General features: G+C 48.3%; 1 protein-coding gene and 1 pseudogene across 1 annotated transcript in view; both read left to right on the top strand.

The window, feature by feature from the left end:
* The window catches only part of PTGR1 (prostaglandin reductase 1), a 41693-nt gene that overhangs the window by 3854 nt on the left and 16264 nt on the right, over positions 1–21575 (top strand). Inside the window, exon 2 of the mRNA XM_065406382.1 lies at positions 10423–10538. Coding sequence (XP_065262454.1) covers positions 10433–10538 — 106 coding nt within the window. The 5' untranslated portion in view covers positions 10423–10432. The remainder of the gene's footprint in view (positions 1–10422; positions 10539–21575) is intronic.
* On the top strand, positions 10172–10300 carry LOC135880720 (U4 spliceosomal RNA; annotated as a pseudogene).

Below are 21575 nucleotides of genomic sequence, written 5' to 3'. Positions count from 1 at the left end.
CTCCCTGTGAGCTGGAATTGCCTGCCTGGGTCAGACAGAGTGGGGCCGAGCTAAGGAGAGAGTAGGGGCCCGAGCTGAGCTGGGGAGCAGAGTCGTGCCAACCAGAGAGAACCAGAGAAGGAGCCCAGGGAGCAGATCTGTGCTGGGAGCAAAGCCGTAGCAACAAAAGCCAGAGAAGCAGCCCAGAGAGCAGGTCAGGGCTGGGAGCAGAGCCACAGAAGCAGCCCAGAGAGCAGGTCAGAGCTGGGAGCAGAGTCACAGAAGCAGCCCACGGAGCAGACCTGTCCTGGGAGCAGAGCTGCAACAACCAGAGTCAGAGGGGCCAGAAAAGCAGCCCAGGAGGCTGGAGGCAGAGCAGCAGCAGTGCTGAGGCAGAGTGGAGCTGGACCAGTCCAGAGCCGGGTGTGGTGAGCAGCTGGGGAGAGTGAGAGGGACTCTGGGCAGCAGGCCCAGTGCAGGGACACGCCCCCCAGCCAAGACGACTTGCAAGCCAGACTTGGAGGGGGATCGTAATCCCGACAAGGTGGGGGTGACGCTGGGAAGAAGGGTCCTGCCACCCTAGAGATCAGGGCGTGTGGCCACTGCCAGAGCAAGTGTCCAACCCGCAGCATCCCTGCAGCACAGCCAGGGCCTGAGAAGGGGCCTGGAACTTGTGAGGAACAGACTGTGAACTGCCCTTACAGTACAGAGATACTGGTTGTGATGTCCCTGTGCCACAGAGCGGGGTGACGTGTTTTTCTTTAACCGTTCTCATTTTTTTCCTTATTTTTTTAAAAATTGATTGCTGTTTAATAAACTGTATTTGCTTTGAACTGTATGAAATGATCAGTGCGTCAGGGAAGCATCCAGTGCAGAGAGAGCACCCCGGAGTGGGGACACCCTAGTCCCTGTCCTACATGACCGCAGCAAGGTTGGGGGTCAAGCCCCCCAGGAATCCTAGGCCCAGCCTTGTCGGGGTTATGAGGATTCTGCCACAAGGAGAGTGGAAGGGGAGCCCTGGAGGTCAGGCAGGCATCTGGGTAAAAGAAGTGGGAGCAAGGACTCAGATCCTTTCGCTAGCTCATTTCACCAGGGTAGTGTATAAGCCAGGAAAGTTCCCCACAATAGCGGGCCTATTCCCCTGCTTACATAAAGATGATCGCTTCCTCTCCACATGCCTCAGTGTTCCCTCCTTTTGATGGTCATAAGTAAGGCTCCATGTTAGTCACGGAAAGTCACGGATTCCGTGATTTTCTGTGACCTCCGTGACTTCTGCAGTGGCTGGTATGCCTGGCCTGGGGGCCGCCTGAGCAGTTTGGGCGTCCCCCGGGCCCGGTGTACTGGCTGCTGCTGGGGCAGTCTCAGGCCACCACCTCCCAGCAGCAGGAGTTTGAGAGTGGGGGGGGGAGGGGCTCAGGACTGGGGATTGGGGTGCGGGTTGGTGCTTCCCTGGGGGGCTTCCCTCCCTTAGCCAATGGGAGCTGCAGAACCGGGACTTGGAGTGGAGTGGAGGCAGCATGTGGAGCTCAGGAGGCGCCAGGGAGGGAACCTGCCCCAGCCCCGCCAACCCACCACCCATGGCACCCCCCAGGCTGCGCTCCCGCTGAGCACCTGCGGTGCCCCCCCCGGGCTGCGCCTCCTCCCCAAGCACCCACGGTGCCCCCTGGGCTATCCCCCCCCCCCCAAGTTTTAGTCAGGGGTACATAGTAAAAGTCACGGACAGGTCATGAATTTGTATTTACTGCCCGTGACCTGTCCGTGACTTTTACTAAAAATACCTGTGACTAAAACGTAGCCTTAGTCATAAGGAAACCTCAGAATCCTTTGCCGGCTGCTGTGAAAACTCCTTTGAAATATCACAGTAGCTGAGAAGCAAAGCATGCTTGGGTCTGGGTCCCCAAGTGAGGAAAGTCAGCCTGCAAGAGGCAGATCCGTAAAGGAGGGGAAAATGGTAAGAAAGGGAGGCAGGGCCAGATTAAGTTATGCTGAGGCCCTAAACTATGTCAAGTGTAAGAGGCCCCGTACCATTAAAAAAATCAATTTATTATTTTCACGGAAAGGACAGTGAATATATAAACACGAAAGCTTTATATTTGCATATATAGAAAGGTGAAGTTTTAAAAATAGAAAAATAATCTTCATTTGCAGCAGCCCTCTCGGTAACGATGACTTCATGACAAATAAATTTTAGACAAATTCTTTGAACTAATTGCGTATGTATGTAACCCTTCTGCCCATCAGAGTTGGCAGCAACAAGGGCCGGGTTCAGTATCTAGGGGTTCCGTTTCAATAACACAATGCAAAACCGACTCGAGCCCCCACCCAGTGACCTGGGACAATTACATACCACCTCTCTGGGCACCTCTAAGAGGCAATACTTCCCCTCTCGCAAGCCCAGAGTCTGAGCGTAGCAAAAGCCTTTTAATAAAGGAGGGAAATAATGCGGCATTATGCTGGGGAAACCACCACAAACAGGATTCATAACACAAACCATGAGCAACAGAAGACCCATCCCCAAGTAGATTGGGCCGTATCCCTTCCCTTTGGTTTTTGAGTCCAGCAACCCAACAGTCACCCCACCCACAGTTTCTGCCCTTGGTCAGTGCAGCCCCAGAGTGATTCTTGAGTCCAGCAACCCAAAAGTCACCCCACTCACAGTTTCTGTCCTTGGTCAGTGCAGCCCCAGAGTTCAGAAGTTCATCTGCAGAGTTTACCTACCAGCCTGGGTGGAGGTATGATGTCACCTTACATGCTCCACTGCTTGGGTTGACAACCAATTACCATGCCTTTCCATGGGGTTCTGCACCCACCAACCAGGTACAGGTACCTATCCCCAACCTCTCTCAATTCACTGGGCTTTGGAACCCATGTCCCTTGCTTAGCGAGTGCTGCTTAGTTGAGGGCGAGTCCCTCAGTCATAAAATGCCAAGTACAGTTCTACTGTCCTTGCTTCACATCACCAGGATAACAACACTTTATTACTCCTGCCCCAATAACAAAGAGACTGGGGATCCCACAGCAGCTAAAGTGACCATTTGGGCAAGCAGTCCCATCATGCTAGCCAGGGTGGGTGTGCCCATGCAAACGAGATCAGCCCCTGAAGTCCTTTTCCACAACTCACCACCAGATGTCAGGGAAGAGCTCATTCTGACTCTGCTTACATCCTCCCCCCAGCCGAGAATTTGTCGTCCCGACAAATCACACTCATTATACCAACTCATTGGTTCCCTCCAAAGGGCCTCAGGAAGCCCACTATGGCTTCAACAAGCCTGTGTGCTAAACTTATTGGTTCCTCACTAGTCACCCCGGTGCATCATAAGTTAACCATTTTAGGGGTCTCATTATGCTGTCCCGTCTATTGAGAATCTCCGTTGCAGGGGTAAGGGGAACATCTTCTTGAGCGACGGATGGAGAGGTTTCCGTTGAGGGTCCCTTGGCTACTGGCATAGGCCCCTGCACCTCTGGTTCTAACAGTGGAAGGCCCAAGATGCCCAGGGCACCCTCACCTGTATGTCTCCACTGTCTAATAACCTGAGTGTGTCATCACAGGGGGGGGTCCCATCGGCGGCACAGGGGTGCCAGTAATGGGCCTAAATACTTCCACCATGGGGTTTAGGGCTGAGGAGGGGGAGCTCTCTCTTGGTTCAGCTGTTCGAGACCGAAATCTTGTCTCCATTCCAGGATACAGAGCCAGTCCCCAATACCCTCTCCTGCACCCCAAGCCCCTACCCCAGCCCTGAGCCCCCTCCCAGAGCCAGCACCCCTCACCCCCTCCTGTGCCCCAAGCCCAGGCCCCAGCCCTGAGCCCCATCCCAGAGCCAGCCCCCCATGCCCCGTCCTGCACCCCAAGCAATATTACCAATAACGGTAATATTACCATATCAACCAACAAAGAACTCAGAGGGTTCAACCATCTGTTTCGGGTTGATGTGCCTCTCACATTGAAGGTTTTTTGCCAAAGTGGTCCCCTCTTCAAAAATAGTGAAGAGCACTGCCCTAAGCTGTAGTTTAGTTAGCTTATACCTTCATCCGGCACTGAAGGGAGGGTGGTCCCAACTGCCCTGCCGCCTGGAACAGAGCAGGGGCACATAAACTGTAATCCAATTCCTTTCCCTTTGAGGGGAGAGCTGGAGAGTAAGGCATCTGCATACAGATCCCATTAGGACAGGGAGAAGAAGCAAAATGCCAGGCTCCTGGCTGCAACAAATTGGAGAATTCTGTGGCTTGTTGGAAAAATGACACATTCCATGCCACAGAATTAAGAGTCCACTGGGCTTTGGCTGTGACTAATGGAGCAGTCATACCTCTTACAGCTATTGTTTCTGGCTGTCTGTGGATTTTAGCCAGGGCATCATTCCCATTCTAAAGCAGTTGACCCTTGGCTTATGGTTTTGAAGTTTTCTCCATGACCCAAAGGGCTAGAAACGTAATTTAAAAAAGAATAGATATGGTAGTTAAAGCCCCCTGAAACCTATTGGTGACCCTTGGAGGTCATGACCCTCAGATTGAAAACTACTGGTCTATCCTGTCAATCACCAATTTCCTGAAATAGTCTGGGCTATAAGATACCCATAGTCTTACAATTTAGTTTTGTATATGTCCAGACATTATAGATTTTAATGGGCTTTTTAGTACTGTAGAGTTGCTCACCTTTCCAAAATTCATGGGAGGTTCTCAGTTTTCTCAGGTTCTCACTGGCCTTGTCCTCCATCCTGTGAGTCTACACTGTAGGGCAGGTAGACTATTGAATTTTGACCTTGCAACATCATGATGTTAGGTTGTAGTGCAGCACTGACACATGATGACTTCGCATTTCTGTACTGTGATATCCTGTCAGCTTATGATAACAGTGCTGAAGGAACTGAGAATGCAGTATCATTGTCCTATAATGCATTGTCATGACAGTTTAGCAATTCCAATTTCATGATGCAGTGTCAGGAATTTGTCCTGCAAATAATTTCATTATTAATACTTGGCACTTATATCGCACATTTTCCCCCATGGATCTGAAAGTGCTTTATGAAGGTAGGAAAGCATTATTATCCCCATATTACCAATGGGGGATATGACATGCAGATAGGCTTCAGTGGGACCTGTGGTTGCTCAAAATATCAATCCTTAAGTGACATAACCAAGATCACTTATCAAATCATTGACAGAGCCAGGAGTAGATCCCATAATGTCTGATATTGTCCAGTCCCCTGATGTCACCTCCAGACTATAACCTGTACAGTCTAGTATTTATAAAGTCCTTCAGGTTCTTTCATTGACGGGTGCTTCAAAAATGTTAAGTATTGTTGTTATTATTATTTTTAGAGTGTCAAACAACTGCGTAGACCTGGTAAGGAAGAGAGGTAACAGGGTAAGATATTGTTTCTCTGAATAATTTCTCTAGTTTTTTAACTCTGGGCATCTGCCCACAACACAAAACCACCACTGAATTATTGCACAGTGAATATATTGTGCTCAGGAATAAATATTTTCATTTCAGTCATGCACATCTGAAAGCTTCTAAGCCGTTTCAGAGAGAATATGAACAAAACAGACCTTGGTCTAACACACACAGCAGTATGGCCAAATGAACTGAGATTGGCAGCAAAACCAAACTAGAGTCTGACTCAAAATTTACAATAAATAAAGAATTCAGGGAGAAACAATATTAACTGACAAAGGAATTAAACAAAGCTGCACTCTGACATGAAACCTTAAATCAGCTCAGCTATGTTAAGGCAGAATAACTTCCCAAATGCCTGGAATGTGGGACAGTCAAATGTGCTGATCTGTTGATACAATTGACATAAAAGCAAACTTGGTCACTTAAAACTTTGCTTTACAGTGTGATTTAGATGCAATCAGGATACACGTTGCTTTTGGGTATGTGTTGGAGATGGAAGCAAAAACCTTATGGAGTGTTGGAATATGTTATCAATAGCACTGCAGGCAAATATGTAGATAGAAAGGAATGTGCAAGTCTTTCCCCTTCTTATTTCCGTTCTTGTAAGATTTTTGGTGGATGGGGTATGTCCAGCCTTAATAGCCATTAAACGTAATTTTGCTAATTGTATATCTGTTGTGCAATCTTACAGAAATATCTATAGAGCTATTCAGTAGAGAATTCTAATTATTATATATGTTTAAAGAGAGCTCCTTTAGTTTAACAATAAAGCAGTATAAGGCAGCATGTCATACTCCGTGTTCTGTGAACCTCAGGCAAAACCAAGGGCTTCAAATGCATCTGTGAATTGCAGACATGGAGTGCAGTGATTGAGTGGTTTTATTCCCAGTCTAAAGTGGACATAATAATCTGGACACAGAGTTACAGACACTCTTAAGGAATCAGCTCATAGGTGAGCTGAAGTGTTTTTAAAAGAAATTGACACAGCAAATGATCTCTAGGATTGTGAGCTATATTAAACATATGATTTGTATGAAGTGCAGGGGGTAAGTCAGGACAAAGTTTGGCCAATGATGTTTTTTCATGCTGACTGGATTTTAAAAAATCACCAAGTGAAATGAGTCTTGTTTCCTTAGGTTCTACTTGTACAATAACTCTTTAAGATATATTAGTGCAGCTGTGAGGGCTGACATTTTGTATTTACAGATCAGGTGTATATCAGAGTGGGAGAGTCAGTTCCTGCTCTTTTATTTGTGTTCAGAGTGCCCATTGCCACAGATAACAATTCCATCTGGCTTTTCCTCTAATCCTGATCATGCAATAATTGATTATGGGGAGCTGTTTTTAAGGTGGCTCTGTTAATAACCTTAAATGCATAGGGGCTGTATGGGAAAGACAGAACCTGAAGTGAAAGGTGTAATGTTCTTGCTGGGATTTAGGGTGTCTAAAGCAGGTACAGACAAACAGTGAATGGGAATTCATGGTGTCATATAGGTTTATCCCCTTGTCACGGACTCACAGATCATGCCCACTCTTGGCCCCGTGCGGTCCGTGGGGGGGTGCCCCTTTCAGTGCGACAGCCCTTCTCGGGGGTCCACTCTCTCTCGGGGTCATGCCCCTCCACCTCCTGGAGCCGCACCTCTCTGAGCCTTAGCATGTCTGTCTCTCGCCGTGGGTCCCCTCAGGGAGTCCACTCGCTCTGGACCCCCCGGGCCTCCACCCCCGAAGGGGTTGATGCAACCCTGTTCTCTAGACCGGAGTGACACTCAGCCAGAGTAAAACAGGAGGGTTTATTGAGAGTTGAACACAGCACAGGAAACTCTCAGGGCCTCAGGCCTGGCCTCCCTCAGCCCAGCACATCCCAGTCTCTCTGCATCCAGGTGGGCTCTGCCTGCTCTCCCTCTCCAGCCCAGAGCCCCCCTGCTTCCCAGCTCGGCATCTGAGATCCCCGGCCCCAGGCCCCGGCTCTGTCCATTGTCTTCTCTCCAGGTAAACAGGGCTGTAAACTGGGGCCTCCTCTCCTCGCTTCTGTCCTCTGGCTGGAACCGGCTGGTTAGGTCACTGGGTCCTCACTCTGTAGCCCATTGTTCTCCCACTGGCCAGAACCAGCTGCAACTCCTGAGCTGGGTCTCCGGGTCGGGGTCTCAGGTCACCGGTCATCCTCCAGGCCATTGGCTGGGGTCCCAAGTTCCCTCTCCGGTCCTCTGTAACAACAAACTCCCTCTCCCCTCACCTTGTTAAACCAGTAACACCCAGGGAAACTGAGTCCCACCCCCTCCGCATGCAAACCATTGAAACCCCACCGAAAACAAGAAAAAAACAAGAAAACCCCCCACTTCGTCACACCTCTTTACCGCATGTAAGTAGCTTGCTTCTAATCTTTGACACAGTGGGTGGATGAGTATTGCTGGTTATTTGTGAAATCAGTTAATGCACTTGTGCAACATGCATGGGTGCTGAACGTCTGGGATTGTGGTGGCGTTCTTTTTTTTTTTTTTTTAAAGCGGGCCAAAGTAATGTACACCTTGTGTATGTTCTCCATTGGCCTACCACAAACCCCACACTTGTGCCTTTTAGTATCTGAAATCGGTGCAAAGTGTTTAACTGCAAAGTCACCATTCCCTAAGACTCTGTCTTGGCTTGTTTGTAGGTAGGCCAGGTGCTTTGTGCTGATTCTTTCACCTTGTTAAATCCTGCATAGACTTTGAGCTTGGTGGGTGTGGTTATTGTGACAGGAAAGAGTGATTGGGCCCTTCAGTAAAGCCCAAGATAATGAAGTCTGTTTGGAAGCCCTCTCACACCACACAATTCACTGCAATGCGGTGAAGTGCCAAAGCTTATTAATATTTAACAACTTGTTGACTGCTAAAGGAGAGTGGCAGTACTAGGTGGATAATCTGAGACTATTGTTAGAAATAACGAGTCTATATATAGGTATATATGGTCAAAATTTCCAAAGAGCCTAAATGACTTTATAAGCCTAAGCCCCGTTTTCAAAAGGAATAAACCCTCAAATCCTCAGTTATTTAGGTACCTAACTTCCATGAAATCAATGGGAGTTAGGCACTAATACCTTTGAGGATCCAAGCCTCAAGAACCTAAGTCTCATTGAAATTTACTTAGCTCCATTTTGGTGCTTTAGAAAACTTTACTCATGGGCCCCAGGAAACAAAAATGTGTTTAAAGATAAATAGGGTTGTATTTTTCTTATGATGGTCTTTAAAGTAAATTATGACCGAAAGATATAGGTTAAAAATAAAATTTGTGAAAACAGAACTGAGTTCTAAAACAGAAAAGTTGCTGAAATTGCTTTGTCTGCAAAAAAAGAGTAAGAACATAGGCCTGCTTTGAGAATAACAAGGAGAAAGTGGTAGTAGTGGTGTGTGTCATATGTTTGGACCCATTTTTGTTTTGCTAATGGTTGGATGCATTGAGTGACTGGTTTTAGTTCTTTTTTTTTTTTTTGAGGTTAATTTTTAATGATTGGATTTTTGTATTGGACTTTCCATAAAAGCTAGTGAGATGATATCTCCAGTGGACTCTTGCCAGCTGCCCCAAAAGCAGTGTCTCTTGTCTGAATGGCAATATATTTTTTGGAGGACTCCAGGATCAGCAGTCAGAGTGACCTGCTAATGTTTCGTGTATTTAAAGTTGCTTAGTCATGAGGCGACCCTTTTATGAGTTAACGTTTGCTGAATTGGAACTTTTTCTACAAATGAACTAATTGACACTTGATTGGACTAAGTCAAATCACTTATGAACCTGATTTGCTAATGGTTTGAAGATAGGCACTGTAGGGCGGAGCAAGGGAAATTCATATCCATTGTGAATAAAAGCAGAGATCTTTGCCGTTGGCTACCCACTTGAGGAAAGACAGAATCTGTAAGACGGATCACCTTGCAGAGAAGAAACCTCGATATCCTGAGGTTGGCTATTCCAGTCTCTGCCTGGGCTTCTGCTCTGATCCGCTGAGCCTGTTGACAAAAAGCAACCAGCAGAACACCACCTGGTTCCTTACCAGCAGGAGCTGAAGAGAGGCAAATCTTTATTATAAGTATCCACTTTTCTCCTTTTCTTTTGTCGAGGGGAGGGTCCATCCAATTTTTTGAAGGGTATGAAAGAGGCTGTGCATGTGTGTATAAACACCTGTCAGATTCACCTGGGAAAGTTCCCTAGGATTGTCTTATGGAAAACACTGATTAAAGGGTGTTCTCAGTTTAATGTGCTGTACTTCTAAACTTGAGAAACTCTAATGTCATTGTTTGAAACATTTGGTTATTAAAATCTGTGTTTATCAGGTGTATCAATCTGTTTTGTACCACCTATTGGCAGACGTGTGGGGAAGGGTTAGCCACGGTATCAGGGTTAAAATGTAGAGGCTTTATTTGCCTTTGCAGCTGTGATTTGAACTTTGGCTAAAACTGGTAACAATTGGTTTTCAGTGCTGAGTCCATTTAACCAGGCTGAATTTGTAGATTTAACTGGTATAAGGAAAAGCCTTTAATTGAGGATTTATAGCCAATCAGGCTGCCACTTTTTTAGATTTCTTTTAGAATATATGGATGAGATTCTGTGCTGTGTCTTTAAGAACTGTGGCACAGAATTCACAGCCCAGTGGAGGGGGGGCTGAGATGACTTTAAGCCGCCTTTATGCCCTCCTGTTCCTGGGCTGTTCTAGGACTAGAATGGTCCCTGGAGTAACTAACACAGCTCTTGGGCGTCCTTCACTGAGGCAGGGAAAGGTACTTTAAAAAATAGTAAACTTTGGTAAGTGCAAGTATAAAAGACTTGACAAACTCTTTTGCGCAGTGGCAGTATTGTAGCCAATGAGGTTAATCCGAGGTGCGATTATTGCTAATTGAAAATGTTTTCGGGGTCAGTGCTTAGCCTGAAATGGTTAAGCACAGAGATGGAGATGCTCAGGCCTGACATGGGTGCCTGACAATATCTAATCTTGCAGCGGGAGGGGAGGGGGGGGGGGGTCAGAATGGCTGTGCAGCCATTTGTATTCCAGCTTTTGATTTTGATTGTGCTGTCTTCTCATGCAGGTGGTACAGGATGGTGAGAGCCAAGTCTTGGACGCTGAAAAAGCATTTTGAGGGCTTCCCCAAAACAAGTGACCTTGAGCTGAAAGAGGTAGAGCTGCCAAAGCTAAAGGATGGAGGTAAGGAGAATGTTCCTTCATGAAGATGGTGTTAGGACTATATTTTGTCTTTCTACTCATAGCGCAGTGTGCAAATCTAGAATAATTAATACATTTCTGTGAACTGAGCTTTACAAAAGTACGAGCAGGCTGGGATTTCTCCATTGACCTACCACAAACCCCACACTTGTGCCTTTTAGTGTCTGAAATCGGTGCGTGTGACTCAGCAAAGAATCCCCTGAGGGTCACGTGCCGAATACCTGGCTCAGCAGTGTTCATGTGGATGAGCAGACATTTAGGGCGGAATTTTCTAAAGTGCTCAGCATTCACCCGTCTCTGCTTCCACTGAAATCAATCAGTCACTGACTCTGGTGGGAGTTAGATCAATGCTGGGTGCTTTTGAAAATCCCCATCCTTACCATTAGGGGTCTGGTAACAGACCCACCCAGTTGACTGCAAATGAGTAAGAATGTCTTGTGGGCTGGGGGGGGGGGGGGGTGGGGGGCGCGTCTGCTACAAAGATGTACTGAGAGCTATATACTGCTAACCAGGACTTGAAAATTCCACTTGGCCACAAGCCGGTGACAAGTAGGAAATTTGACCTGATGAGTTTGGAGGCCTAAGGTCCAGAAGTCTATGGAATATAAAGTTTTATTTATTTTTTTAAATTACGCCAGCACCATCATATCATCACGTTGTAAAGATAACCTTCCAAACGTGAATCGATTATAGTGTTCTCTTCCTCAGTCTGCAGACAGGCAGAGACTGATCATACAGAAGGGGAATTAAATGAACAAGACTGGTCATTTTCACTGCTTCTAGTCAGAACCCTGTGGGCAGCAGAGAAATTATGGAGAATTATGTCATTTTCGTGCTGGTGCTGCTGCTTGGGACAGTGGCAGATGTGCGTATGTTCAGGGCCGGCTCTGGCTTTCTGGCCGCCCCAAGCAACAACAACAAAAAAACCGCGGCGGCCAGAACAGCAAAGCTAAAAAAAAAATAAAAAAAAAAACCCGCGGTGCGGCCGGAGCCAGGGTGCAGGGGGGACTTCCTGCCCTGAAGATGTGCCCCGGCTAGCGGGGGAAGGGGGAGGGAGCGGGGGGAGAGAGAGAAGGGGGGCGGCCAGGGCTTCAGCGGGGCGCTGCCACGCAGCCCCTCCCGCCGTGCCCCCTGCCAGGAGGGCTCCACACCGCTCCGGTCGGCTGGGAGGGAAGGACGCGGGCTGCCCTGCCGGGCTTGCTGCAGGGCGCTCCCGTCCTCCGCGCCGCCGCCCCCTACAGGGCGGCCGGAGCAGAACAACAAAACAAACAAACAAAAAAGCGGCCGTGCCGCCCTAGGATTGGGTGGAATGCCGCCTCCTACAAGCTGCCGCCCCAAGCACCAGCTTGCTCGGCTGGTGCCTGGAGCCAGCCCTGCGTATGCTCCAGTTATTCACCAGGGAGTTGGGCCCAAAAACTAGAGTAGTCGACACCTGTCCTCACACTAACCAGGAATCTCTGGAGTGGGGAAAAGATACAGAAAACTCTTCCCTTCTAGCAGCGAGAAGGTGCTTGAACTTCAAGTGCATGAAACACTTGCTAGCCAGAGATTGACATGAAAGATGGAGGCCCTAAACCAGAAGCTGAGGGACTGGGCTTTCACCAGGACAATGCTCCTGGACCCCACTGGTGCCTTTGGCCCTCACTTCAAACCTGTCCTTGATCTCTTTTCTGGCTAGCAGGTTTAATTCTCCAGCCAGTAAGGATCTGGCAGATGTTTCAAGCCTTATTATTGACACAGCAAACCTGGAAGCTTGCCCTGTGCTCCCAGCCAGAAGGCAGGCCTAATTCAACAGAACACGCATGACTGGATTTTTATTTAAAAAAAAAAAAAGTGCAGCTCCAGCCAAGAAAAGGTTTGCACAGGAACACAACAGGGAAACTCCCTCCCAGGGGCACCTGCTCCAAACCCCCTGCAGTGTGTGTGGGGGAGGAGGGAGGAAAAAAGTGCACCCTTCCCCCCTGCATAGAACAGCAATTTAGGAAGGGAAATATTTGTTTACAGGGGGATGAATGGAGAAAAACAACAGGGGGAGAAGATGGGGGAGCAGTAAAACAGGGTTACATGCAACACACGGACCCATGTGCTCAATGGTACCCCAGTATGAAGGGACAGACACTGACCAATGCGTCTAGATCAAGAGTTTGGGAGTCCTGGGCAAAGTTCCAGTCTGGCAGCGAGTCTTGGGTGCTCCCGGTCATCTTCGACACCAGTAAACTTTCCCCAACAAACTCCTCCGGTGCCCTCTTCTGCGGTTCTCTGCAAACCCATCCAGAGTGACAACCTCCCCACGTAGCTAGCTACAGCCTCTCTCCTTTTTCCCAATGCAAGGTCACAAGCCCCCGTACTCACGACCCCATACAGCTCTGGGCAGCTGTGATTCTCATAGACTCATAGACTTTAAGGTCAGAAGGGACCAATATGGTCATCTAGTCTGACCTCCCGCATGATGCAGGCCACAAAAGCTGACCCACCCACGAAGAATCTTCCAGCCTGCGACCCCTGCCCTATGCTGCGGAGGAAGGCGAAAAACCTCCAGGGCCTCTGCCAATCTACCCTGGAGGAAAATTCCTTCCCGACCCCAAATATGGCGATCAGCAGAACCCCGAGCATACCGGCAAGATTCTACAGCCGGACCCTCATTTTACCCGCGATGGCACGTTAATGCCTAATTGACTAAAATCACGTTATCCCTTCAAACCATTCCCTCCATAAACTTATCAAGCCTAATCTTGAAGCCAGAAAGGTCTTTCGCCCCCACCGTTTCCCTCGGAAGGCTGTTCCAAAATTTCACCCCTCTGACGGTTAGAAACCTTCTTCTAATTTCAAGCCTAAACTTCCCCACGGCCAGTTTATATCCATTCGTTCTCGTGTCCACATTACTACTGAGCTGAAATAATTCCTCTCCCTCCTTGGTATTAATCCCTTTGATATATTTAAAGAGAGCAATCATATCCCCCCTCAGCCTTCTTTTGGTTAGGCTAAACAAACCGAGCTCCTCGAGTCTCCTTTCATAGGAAAGGTTTTCCATTCCTCGGATCATCCTAGTGGCCCTTCTCTGTACCCGTTCCAGTTTGAGTTCATCCTTTTTAAACATAGGAGACCAGAACTGCACACAGTACTCCAAATGAGGTCTCACCAGCGCCTTGTATAACGGAAGCAGCACCTCCCTGTCCCTACTAGAAATACCTCGCCTAACGCATCCCAAAATCGCATTAGCTTTTTTCACAGCCACGTCACATTGCCAACTCATAGTCATCCTGCGATCAACCAGGACTCCGAGGTCCTTCTCCTCCTCCGTCACTTCCAACCTATGCGTCCCTAACTTATAACTAAAATTTTTATTAGTCATCCCTAAATGCATCACCTTACACTTCTCACTATTAAATCTCATCCTATTATTGTTACTCCAATTTACAAGGTCATCCAAGTCTCCCTGCAGAATATCCCGATCCTTCTCCGAATTGGCAATACCTCCCAACTTTGTGTCATCCGCAAACTTTATCAGCCCACTCCTACATTCGGTTCCGAGGTCAGTAACGAATAGATTGAATAAAATCGGACCCAAAACCGAACCTTGAGGAACCCCACTGGTGACCTCCGTCCAACCCGACAGTTCACCTTTCAGTACTACCCGCTGCAGTCTCCCCTTTAACCAGTTCTTTATCCACCTCTGGAATTTCATATCGATCCCCATCTTTTCCAATTTAACCAATAATTCCTCGTGCGGCACAGTATCAAACGCTTTACTAAAATCGAGGTAAATTAGATCCACCGCATTTCCTTTATCTAGAAGGTCTGTTACTTTCTCAAAGAAGGAGTTCAAGTTGGTTTGGCACGATCTGCCTTTCGTAAACCCATGTTGTAATTTGTCCCAATTGCCATTCACCTCAAGGTCCTTAACTACTTTTTCCTTCAAAATTTTTTCCAAGACCTTGCATACTACAGAAGTTAAACTAACAGGCCTGTAGTTACCCGGGTCACTTTTTTTCCCCTTCTTAAAAATAGGAACCACATTAGCTATTTTCCAGTCCATCGGTACCACCCCCGAGTTTACAGATTTATTAAAAATTATCGCCAAGGGGCTTGCAATTTCTCGCGCCAGCTCCTTCAATATTCTAGGATGGAGATCATCCGGTCCGCCCGATTTAGTCCCATTTAGCTGGTCAAGTTTGGCTTCCACCTCTGATACTGTAATTGCAATCGCCCCTCCTTTATTCCCCTCTGTCTCGCTCCCTCTATTCCTAAGCCCTTCATTAGCCTTATTAAACACCGACGCAAAATATTCATTTAGATATTGTGCCATGCCTAGATTATCCTTAATCTCCACTCCATTTACATGCTTCAGCGGTCCCACTTCCTCTTTCTTTGTTTTCTTCCTATTTATATGGCTATAAAACCTCTTACTATTGGATTTAATTCCCCTCGCGAGGTCCAACTCTACACGGCTTTTGGCCTTTCTCACCGCATCCCTACATGCTCTGACCTCAATAAGGTAGGTTTCCTTGCCGATCTGTCCCCTCTTCCATTCTTTGTATGCTTTCTGTTTTTTCTTAATCGCCCCTTTGAGACGCCCGCTCATCCAGCTAGGTCTAATTCTCCTGCCTACTAATCGTTTCCCCTTTCTCGGGATCCAGGCCTCGGACAGCTCGTGCAACTTCAGCTTGAAATAATCCCAGGCCTCATCTGCCTTTAGCTCTCTAAGTATGTTAGCCCAATCCACTTCCCTAAGTAGTTGCCTTAATTTATTAAAGTTGGCCTTTTTGAAATCGTAAACCTTAGTCACAGTTTTATTTCTGTTAATCCTTCCATTTAGTTTAAACCGAATTAGCTCATGGTCACTCGAGCCAAGGTTGTCCCCTACTACCATTTCCTCAACTAGGTCCTCACTACTCACCAGCACCAAATCTAAAATGGCATCCCCCCTCGTCGGTTCAGCTACTACTTGATGAAGGAATTCATCTGCTAGCACGTCTAGGAACATCTGAGCCCTATTATTGTTACTAGCATTTGTTCCCCAATCTATGTCTGGGAAGTTAAAGTCCCCCATGATCACACAGCTCTTATTAGTTTTTACTTCCTTAAAAACATTAAATAGTTCTCTGTCCGCATCCAGGCTAGATCCCGGCGGTCTATAGCACACCCCAAGCAGTATCTCAGGGGAGGCTCTAGTAGTTCTTTTACCCAGTGTAATCATTGCCCAGACAGACTCTGTCTTATCCATTCCATCACTTATTATTTCTTTACATTTTAGCTCATTATTCACATACAGTGCCACACCCCCACCTTTACCTTTTTTCCGGTCATTCCTAAACAGCACATACCCTTCGATACCTGTACTCCAGTCATGACTACAGTTCCACCATGATTCGGTTATTCCTATGATATCAGGTTTCATTTCTTGGACCAGGAGCTCCAATTCCTCCATTTTGTTACCTAGGCTTCTCGCATTGGTGTATAAACATCTTACCGTATGCTGTCTATCCTTTCTCCCATTAGTTATGCACTTTGGTACGGACCCCGTAGTGTCCATCCGCCCCCTCCTTCTAATGTCCAATTCCCTACCCCTATCTATATCTGTGTTTATCTCTTTGCCCTCTTTTTCAGTGTTGGAATCTGGCGTGGAGATTAACTGGACATCTCCCAACCGTCTCCCCCAAGTTCCTAGTTTAAAGTCCTTTTGATGAGATGAGCCAGCCTCCCTCCCAGAAGTCTATTTCCTTCCCTACTCAGGTGAAGTCCATCCCGCGAGAACAGCTGTCTGTCCCCGAAAGCCTCCCAGTGGCCATACATCCCAAAGCCCTCCTTATAGCACCACTCCCTCAGCCAGCTATTTATCCTCACAATTCTGTCTGCCCTTTGCTGTCCTTCTCTAGGAACAGGCAGAATCCCACTGAAGATAATCTGAGCCTCAACTTCCTTTAGCGTCTTCCCCAGCCTGGCATAATCTCCCTTGATTCTCTCTAGCGAGAACCTAGCCGTGTCATTCGTTCCTACGTGAAGGACGATCAAGGGGTTCTTACCTGCTCCTTTTAGGATCCTTTTCAACCGCAGGTCCACATCCCGTATCTTAGCGCCCGGCAGACAGCACACCCTTCTGTTTTCTGGGTCCGCCCTGGTCACAGGCCTGTCTAACCTCCTCAGTAAGGAGTCCCCAATCACATAAACCTGCCTTTGCCTAGGGGCAGCGCAATCTACCAATCTATCCCCTGTTCCCTGCGGCCGTAACTCCTGTCTGTCTCCATTTTCCCTTATAGTCCCCCTATTGCCATCCTGTATCCTCCTGGGGCCGAGTATTGATGCCGTCTCCATCAACTCCTCCCCCCTGTCTATTGGACTAGCTGCCCTTCTTTTCTTCCTCTGCCTCCCACCATCAGTTACCTCCTGCTGCGTCCCCTCCTCGTTAGCCAAACACTCAAACCTGTTCCTGAGTTCTATTTCCCCCTCACTAGCCCTCCTTTTCCTTGGCCTGCTTCTCACGGTCACATGCTTCCACTGCTCTTGTTCTCCCCCCGACATTCCCCCCTCACAGACCATAGCCCCCGCTTCCACCTGCACCCCCGAGCATTCCCCTTCGGTCACCCCTTGCCTTTGCTCCATTAGCTGCTCAAACCCCCTTCTAAACTCTACCAGGGTCCCCACCTGCATCTCCAACCCCCGAACCTTTTCCTCTAACAGGGCGAGTAGGCGGCATTTCATACAGACATACCTCTGATCAGGTGCACCTGCTAGGACTATATACATACCGCAGCTGCTACATGCTTTCATTTGCATTGTGTCCCCTGCTGCCTGGCTCATGGCTGCCATGGTCTCTGCCTGCAGCCTCTGAGGGAACAAAGCACACCGACCACCGTGCCCTCCTGCCTCCCCTTCCACCTCCCCCTGTAAACTCCCACTTAAACTCCCCTGTTGCCGACCGCTGCTCGCTGCTTGGCTGGGAGGCCTCTTTTATAGGTCCCCTAATCAGCCAAGCTCCGCCCCCTAATCAGGGCTCGGGGCTCAGCACACTGCCCCTACAGGCCTCTACACATACAAGCACTACAAAGACAGACGCAAGTACAGATACCTTGTCCTCCAATGAGACTCACTCCCACTTAAACTCCCCTGTTAGCCGCCCTGTTTGCCGACCGCTGCTCGCTGCTAGCTGCTCGCTGCTTGGCTGGGAGGCCTCTTTTATAGGTCCCCTAATCAGCCAAGCTCCGCCCCCCTAATCAGGGCTCGGGGCTCAGCACACTGCCCCTACAGGCCTCTACACATACAAGCACTACAAAGACAGACGCAAGTACAGATACCTTGTCCTCCAATGAGACTCACTCCCACTTAAACTCCCCTGTTAGCCGCCCTGTTGCCGACCGCTGCTCGCTGCTAGCTGCTCGCTGCTTGGCTGGGAGGCCTCTTTTATAGGTCCCCTAATCAGCCAAGCTCCGCCCCCTAATCAGGGCTCGGGGCTCAGCACACTGCCCCTACAGGCCTCTACACATACAAGCACTACAAAGACAGACACAAGTACAGATGCCTTCTCCTCCAATGAGACTCACTCCCACTTAAACTCCCCTGTTAGCCGCCCTGTTGCCGACCACTGCTCGCTACTGGGCCAGCTCCGGTTTGTTCCTCTCACGAGAGCTGGAGCTACAGAGACATCCTCACCTCCGTCACTCTCCCTCTTTCCAGCTCTCCTCTGGAACAACCAGTGCTTCCTCTGCCTCATGGGCCATGCTCTCTAAACCCTAGGAGTATGTCTACACTGTAATTACACGCCCGCGGCTGGCCTGTGCCAGGCTCTAAGGGGCTGTATAATTGCGGTGTAGATGTTTGGGCTGGCAAGCTCTGGGTCTTCCAACCTCACAAGGTCCTAAAGCCCAGGCTTCCGCCTGATCCCGTAAGTCGGCACCGCAGTTAAACAGCCATTTAGCCCAAGCCCTGGGAGCCTGAGTCAGCTGGCCCTGGCCAGCTGCAGGTGTCTAATTGCAGTGTAGACACACCCTAAAGGGGTTACAATAGCAGAAAGGGCTTTGAGCCCAGAGAGAGGGAGCTATGGCTGTCTAGCCAATCTATTTGTAAGGCTCTATGGAAACAGTCTGCTTACTGTACCCATAATGCATAACTTAGCAGAGTTGGCAAAATTAGAAAATTCCCCCCCGATTGACTAGGTCATATTCCTGAATTTCTGCGTTTTTAAAGCAATGCTCCCAACACTGTCCGGAGAGAAATGGACATCCATGCGTGTCACGCTTACTATTTCACCCCTCTCCATTCCATACTACCTGGCCATGTCCAGCAGTCATTCCAGGGGAATTTACAAAAATCCGAGGCTTTTTAATACACTGCCTGCCCAGAGAGACAACATAGAACGGACCTGCATGTGCCTGGGATTGTGCATTGTTTTTTTTACAATCTGAATATATAAATAGTTGCAACAAGTGTTTCCTTGCCTTTGGCACTAGCCACACATCTGAGCATTAAGGTATGATGCAGCATTACCTAATATATCTGTTACATGATTAAGAGTCATAGAGATGATGTTAAAACATCTGGATATGGTTGCAGATGGCAGGTTTGAAATGTACATCCATTAAAAAGGAAGAAGCCAGTTTGCAGGGACTCTTAAAAAATACAATTCCATTCCAGCACGTATTTAAGAAAACTTATTTGTTATTTCCCTTCCCTTTAAATCCTTAAAGTGGAGATGGGGATACCTTTAGGTTAAAGTACAGGTCTGTCGCATCTTACACGCATTTAACATGCGCAATTTCAGCTTTACGCGGTCGGCAAAAAAAAACCAACAACAACAAAAAAGAGAAAAATAACAATTTTAATACTGTACCTGTAGTGCGGGCGATTCCGCCCGCCATTCAACTCAATGTAATTTTGACTATACGTGGTTTTCGCTTTACACGCTAACCGCGGAACGGAACCCCCACGTAAGATGAGACTCGCCTGTAATGTTATTTTTAAAAAGCAGCTTTCCCTCCCTGCTACTTAAATGGCTTTGAATGCAAAGAGACTAATCCGTTTAACTTTCTGGCTCTCATGTACTTGCACAGTTCTCTAATGGCTGGGTTGTAATCAGTGACAGCAAGAGTTTGTTAACACAGACACCTCCAACCCCAATCTCTCACCCCACGCCCCGGTATTTATTGCTTTTAAATGATAACTTTTCTAATACCATTTGTTCTTGTAAACCACTTATGTTAAACAAACCAAACCAAAGTGGTCCAGAATTACCAAACAACATCCCCCCTTTGAAATTTAAGGGAGAAAAAGTAAATGGGGTATTAATGTCCAAAGTAATCTGCCTTGGGGCCTACGGGTGGGTGAATGTGGTCTGTCAGCACCCTCTGTTGGTTGAATAATGGTAATAAAGGGTTTTATGCATGGGTCTTAAAAGGTAACAGTTCTCTGTGTGGGTGCCTGGACTTTTGAGCTTCTTACAAAGGAACGAGATATAGCGGGGATGGGCAATGCTAAGATGGTAGAGGGCCGCAGAATCCACTGAAACCCTTTGGCAGGCCATACTTTTTGTTGTTGTTGTTAGAGACGATGTATTGCATAACTTAGAAATGTTTGCTACAGTACAGCATGTTAGCATACAATTATCTGTGTATTAACCATGTAAAAGAAGTGTTCTTAAATATAACAGCCCCTTACAGAACAACCTTTAACTACAACCCCCCACCCCAAAGCCCCAGGTTAAACATACATCCTTCACTGACTGACCTTTTTTCAGTGTGCAGAAGAGCACACCAGCAGAGACACCTGCCCGCCAATGTTCAGCTCCGCGATCTCCAGGAAAGTGGACAAGCCCATGTCCCCGGACACCACCCCTGCCCCAGTCCCTGCCACCCGGGATGCACAGCCCTTGCTTGGTAACCCCAGGCGCTGTCCACCAGGGCCATCCTGGAGGGATCCCGCTGTGATCGAGGTGCTGCCTCCTCCTCCTGCCCTTACTCCGGGTGGTGGGAAGAGCCGCCTCTCTCCCTCTTTCAGCATCCTCTGTTCGGGGCTGGCAGAGCCTCTTGCTGCTTCCCTCCCTCTGGGTGCAGGCAGAGCCACCTCCTCTCAGGCTCTGATTTGGATGGGCCTGGAGTCTAATTGGGTGGGCGATGGTCCACTCGGGCCCACCTGTGGCTACACCCATGGTGGGCCAAATAAAATGCTCTATCTGGCTGTATGCGGCCTCCGGGCCCCTAGTTGCCCATCCCTGGGGCACAGGAAAGGAAGACAGGCTGTGTGTCCCAGAAACCTTCCTTCCACCATGGTCTCAAAAACAAAACAGAAAGCTATGTCTGTTTGCCTTCTCTGCTAACAGTGTAGCAGTAACTTAGGCCTGGTCTACACTAGGAGTTTATGTCGAATTTAGCACCGTTACATCGAATTAACTCTGCACCCGTCCACACCACGAAGCTATTTAGTTCGACATAGAGGTCTCTTAAATTCGACTTCTGTACTCCTCCCCAACGAGGGGAGTAGCGCTAAATTCGACATGGCCATGTCGAATTAGGCTAGGTGTGGATGGAAATCGACGGTAATAGCTCCGGGAGCTATCCCACAGTGCACCACTCTGTCGATGCTCTGGACAGCAGTCCGAGCTCGGATGCTCTGACCAGCCACACAGGAAAAGCCCCGGGAAAATTTGAATTCCTTTTCCTGTCTGGCCAGTTTGAATCTCATTTCCTGTTTGGACATCGTGGCGAGCTCAGCAGCACTGGCAACGATGCAAAGCTCTCCAGGAGAGATGGCCATGCAATCTCAGAATAGAAAGAGGGCCCCAGCATGGACTGATCGGGAAGTCTTGGATCTGATCGCTGTGTGGGGCGATGAGTCCGTGCTTTCTGAGCTGCGATCGAAAAGACGGAATGCAAAGATCTACGAGAAGATCTCTAAAGCCATGGCAGAGAGAGGATACAGCCGGGATGCAACGCAGTGCCGCGTGAAAATCAAGGAGCTGAGACAAGGCTACCAGAAGACCAAAGAGGCAAACGGACGCTCCGGATCCCAGCCCCAGACATCCCGTTTCTA

This window comes from Emys orbicularis, chromosome 6 (genome assembly GCF_028017835.1).
Source record: "Emys orbicularis isolate rEmyOrb1 chromosome 6, rEmyOrb1.hap1, whole genome shotgun sequence".
NCBI lineage: Eukaryota > Metazoa > Chordata > Testudines > Emydidae > Emys > Emys orbicularis.
The sequence above is the reverse complement of the archived record's forward strand: the minus strand, read 5'-3'. Positions and strand labels throughout refer to the sequence as shown.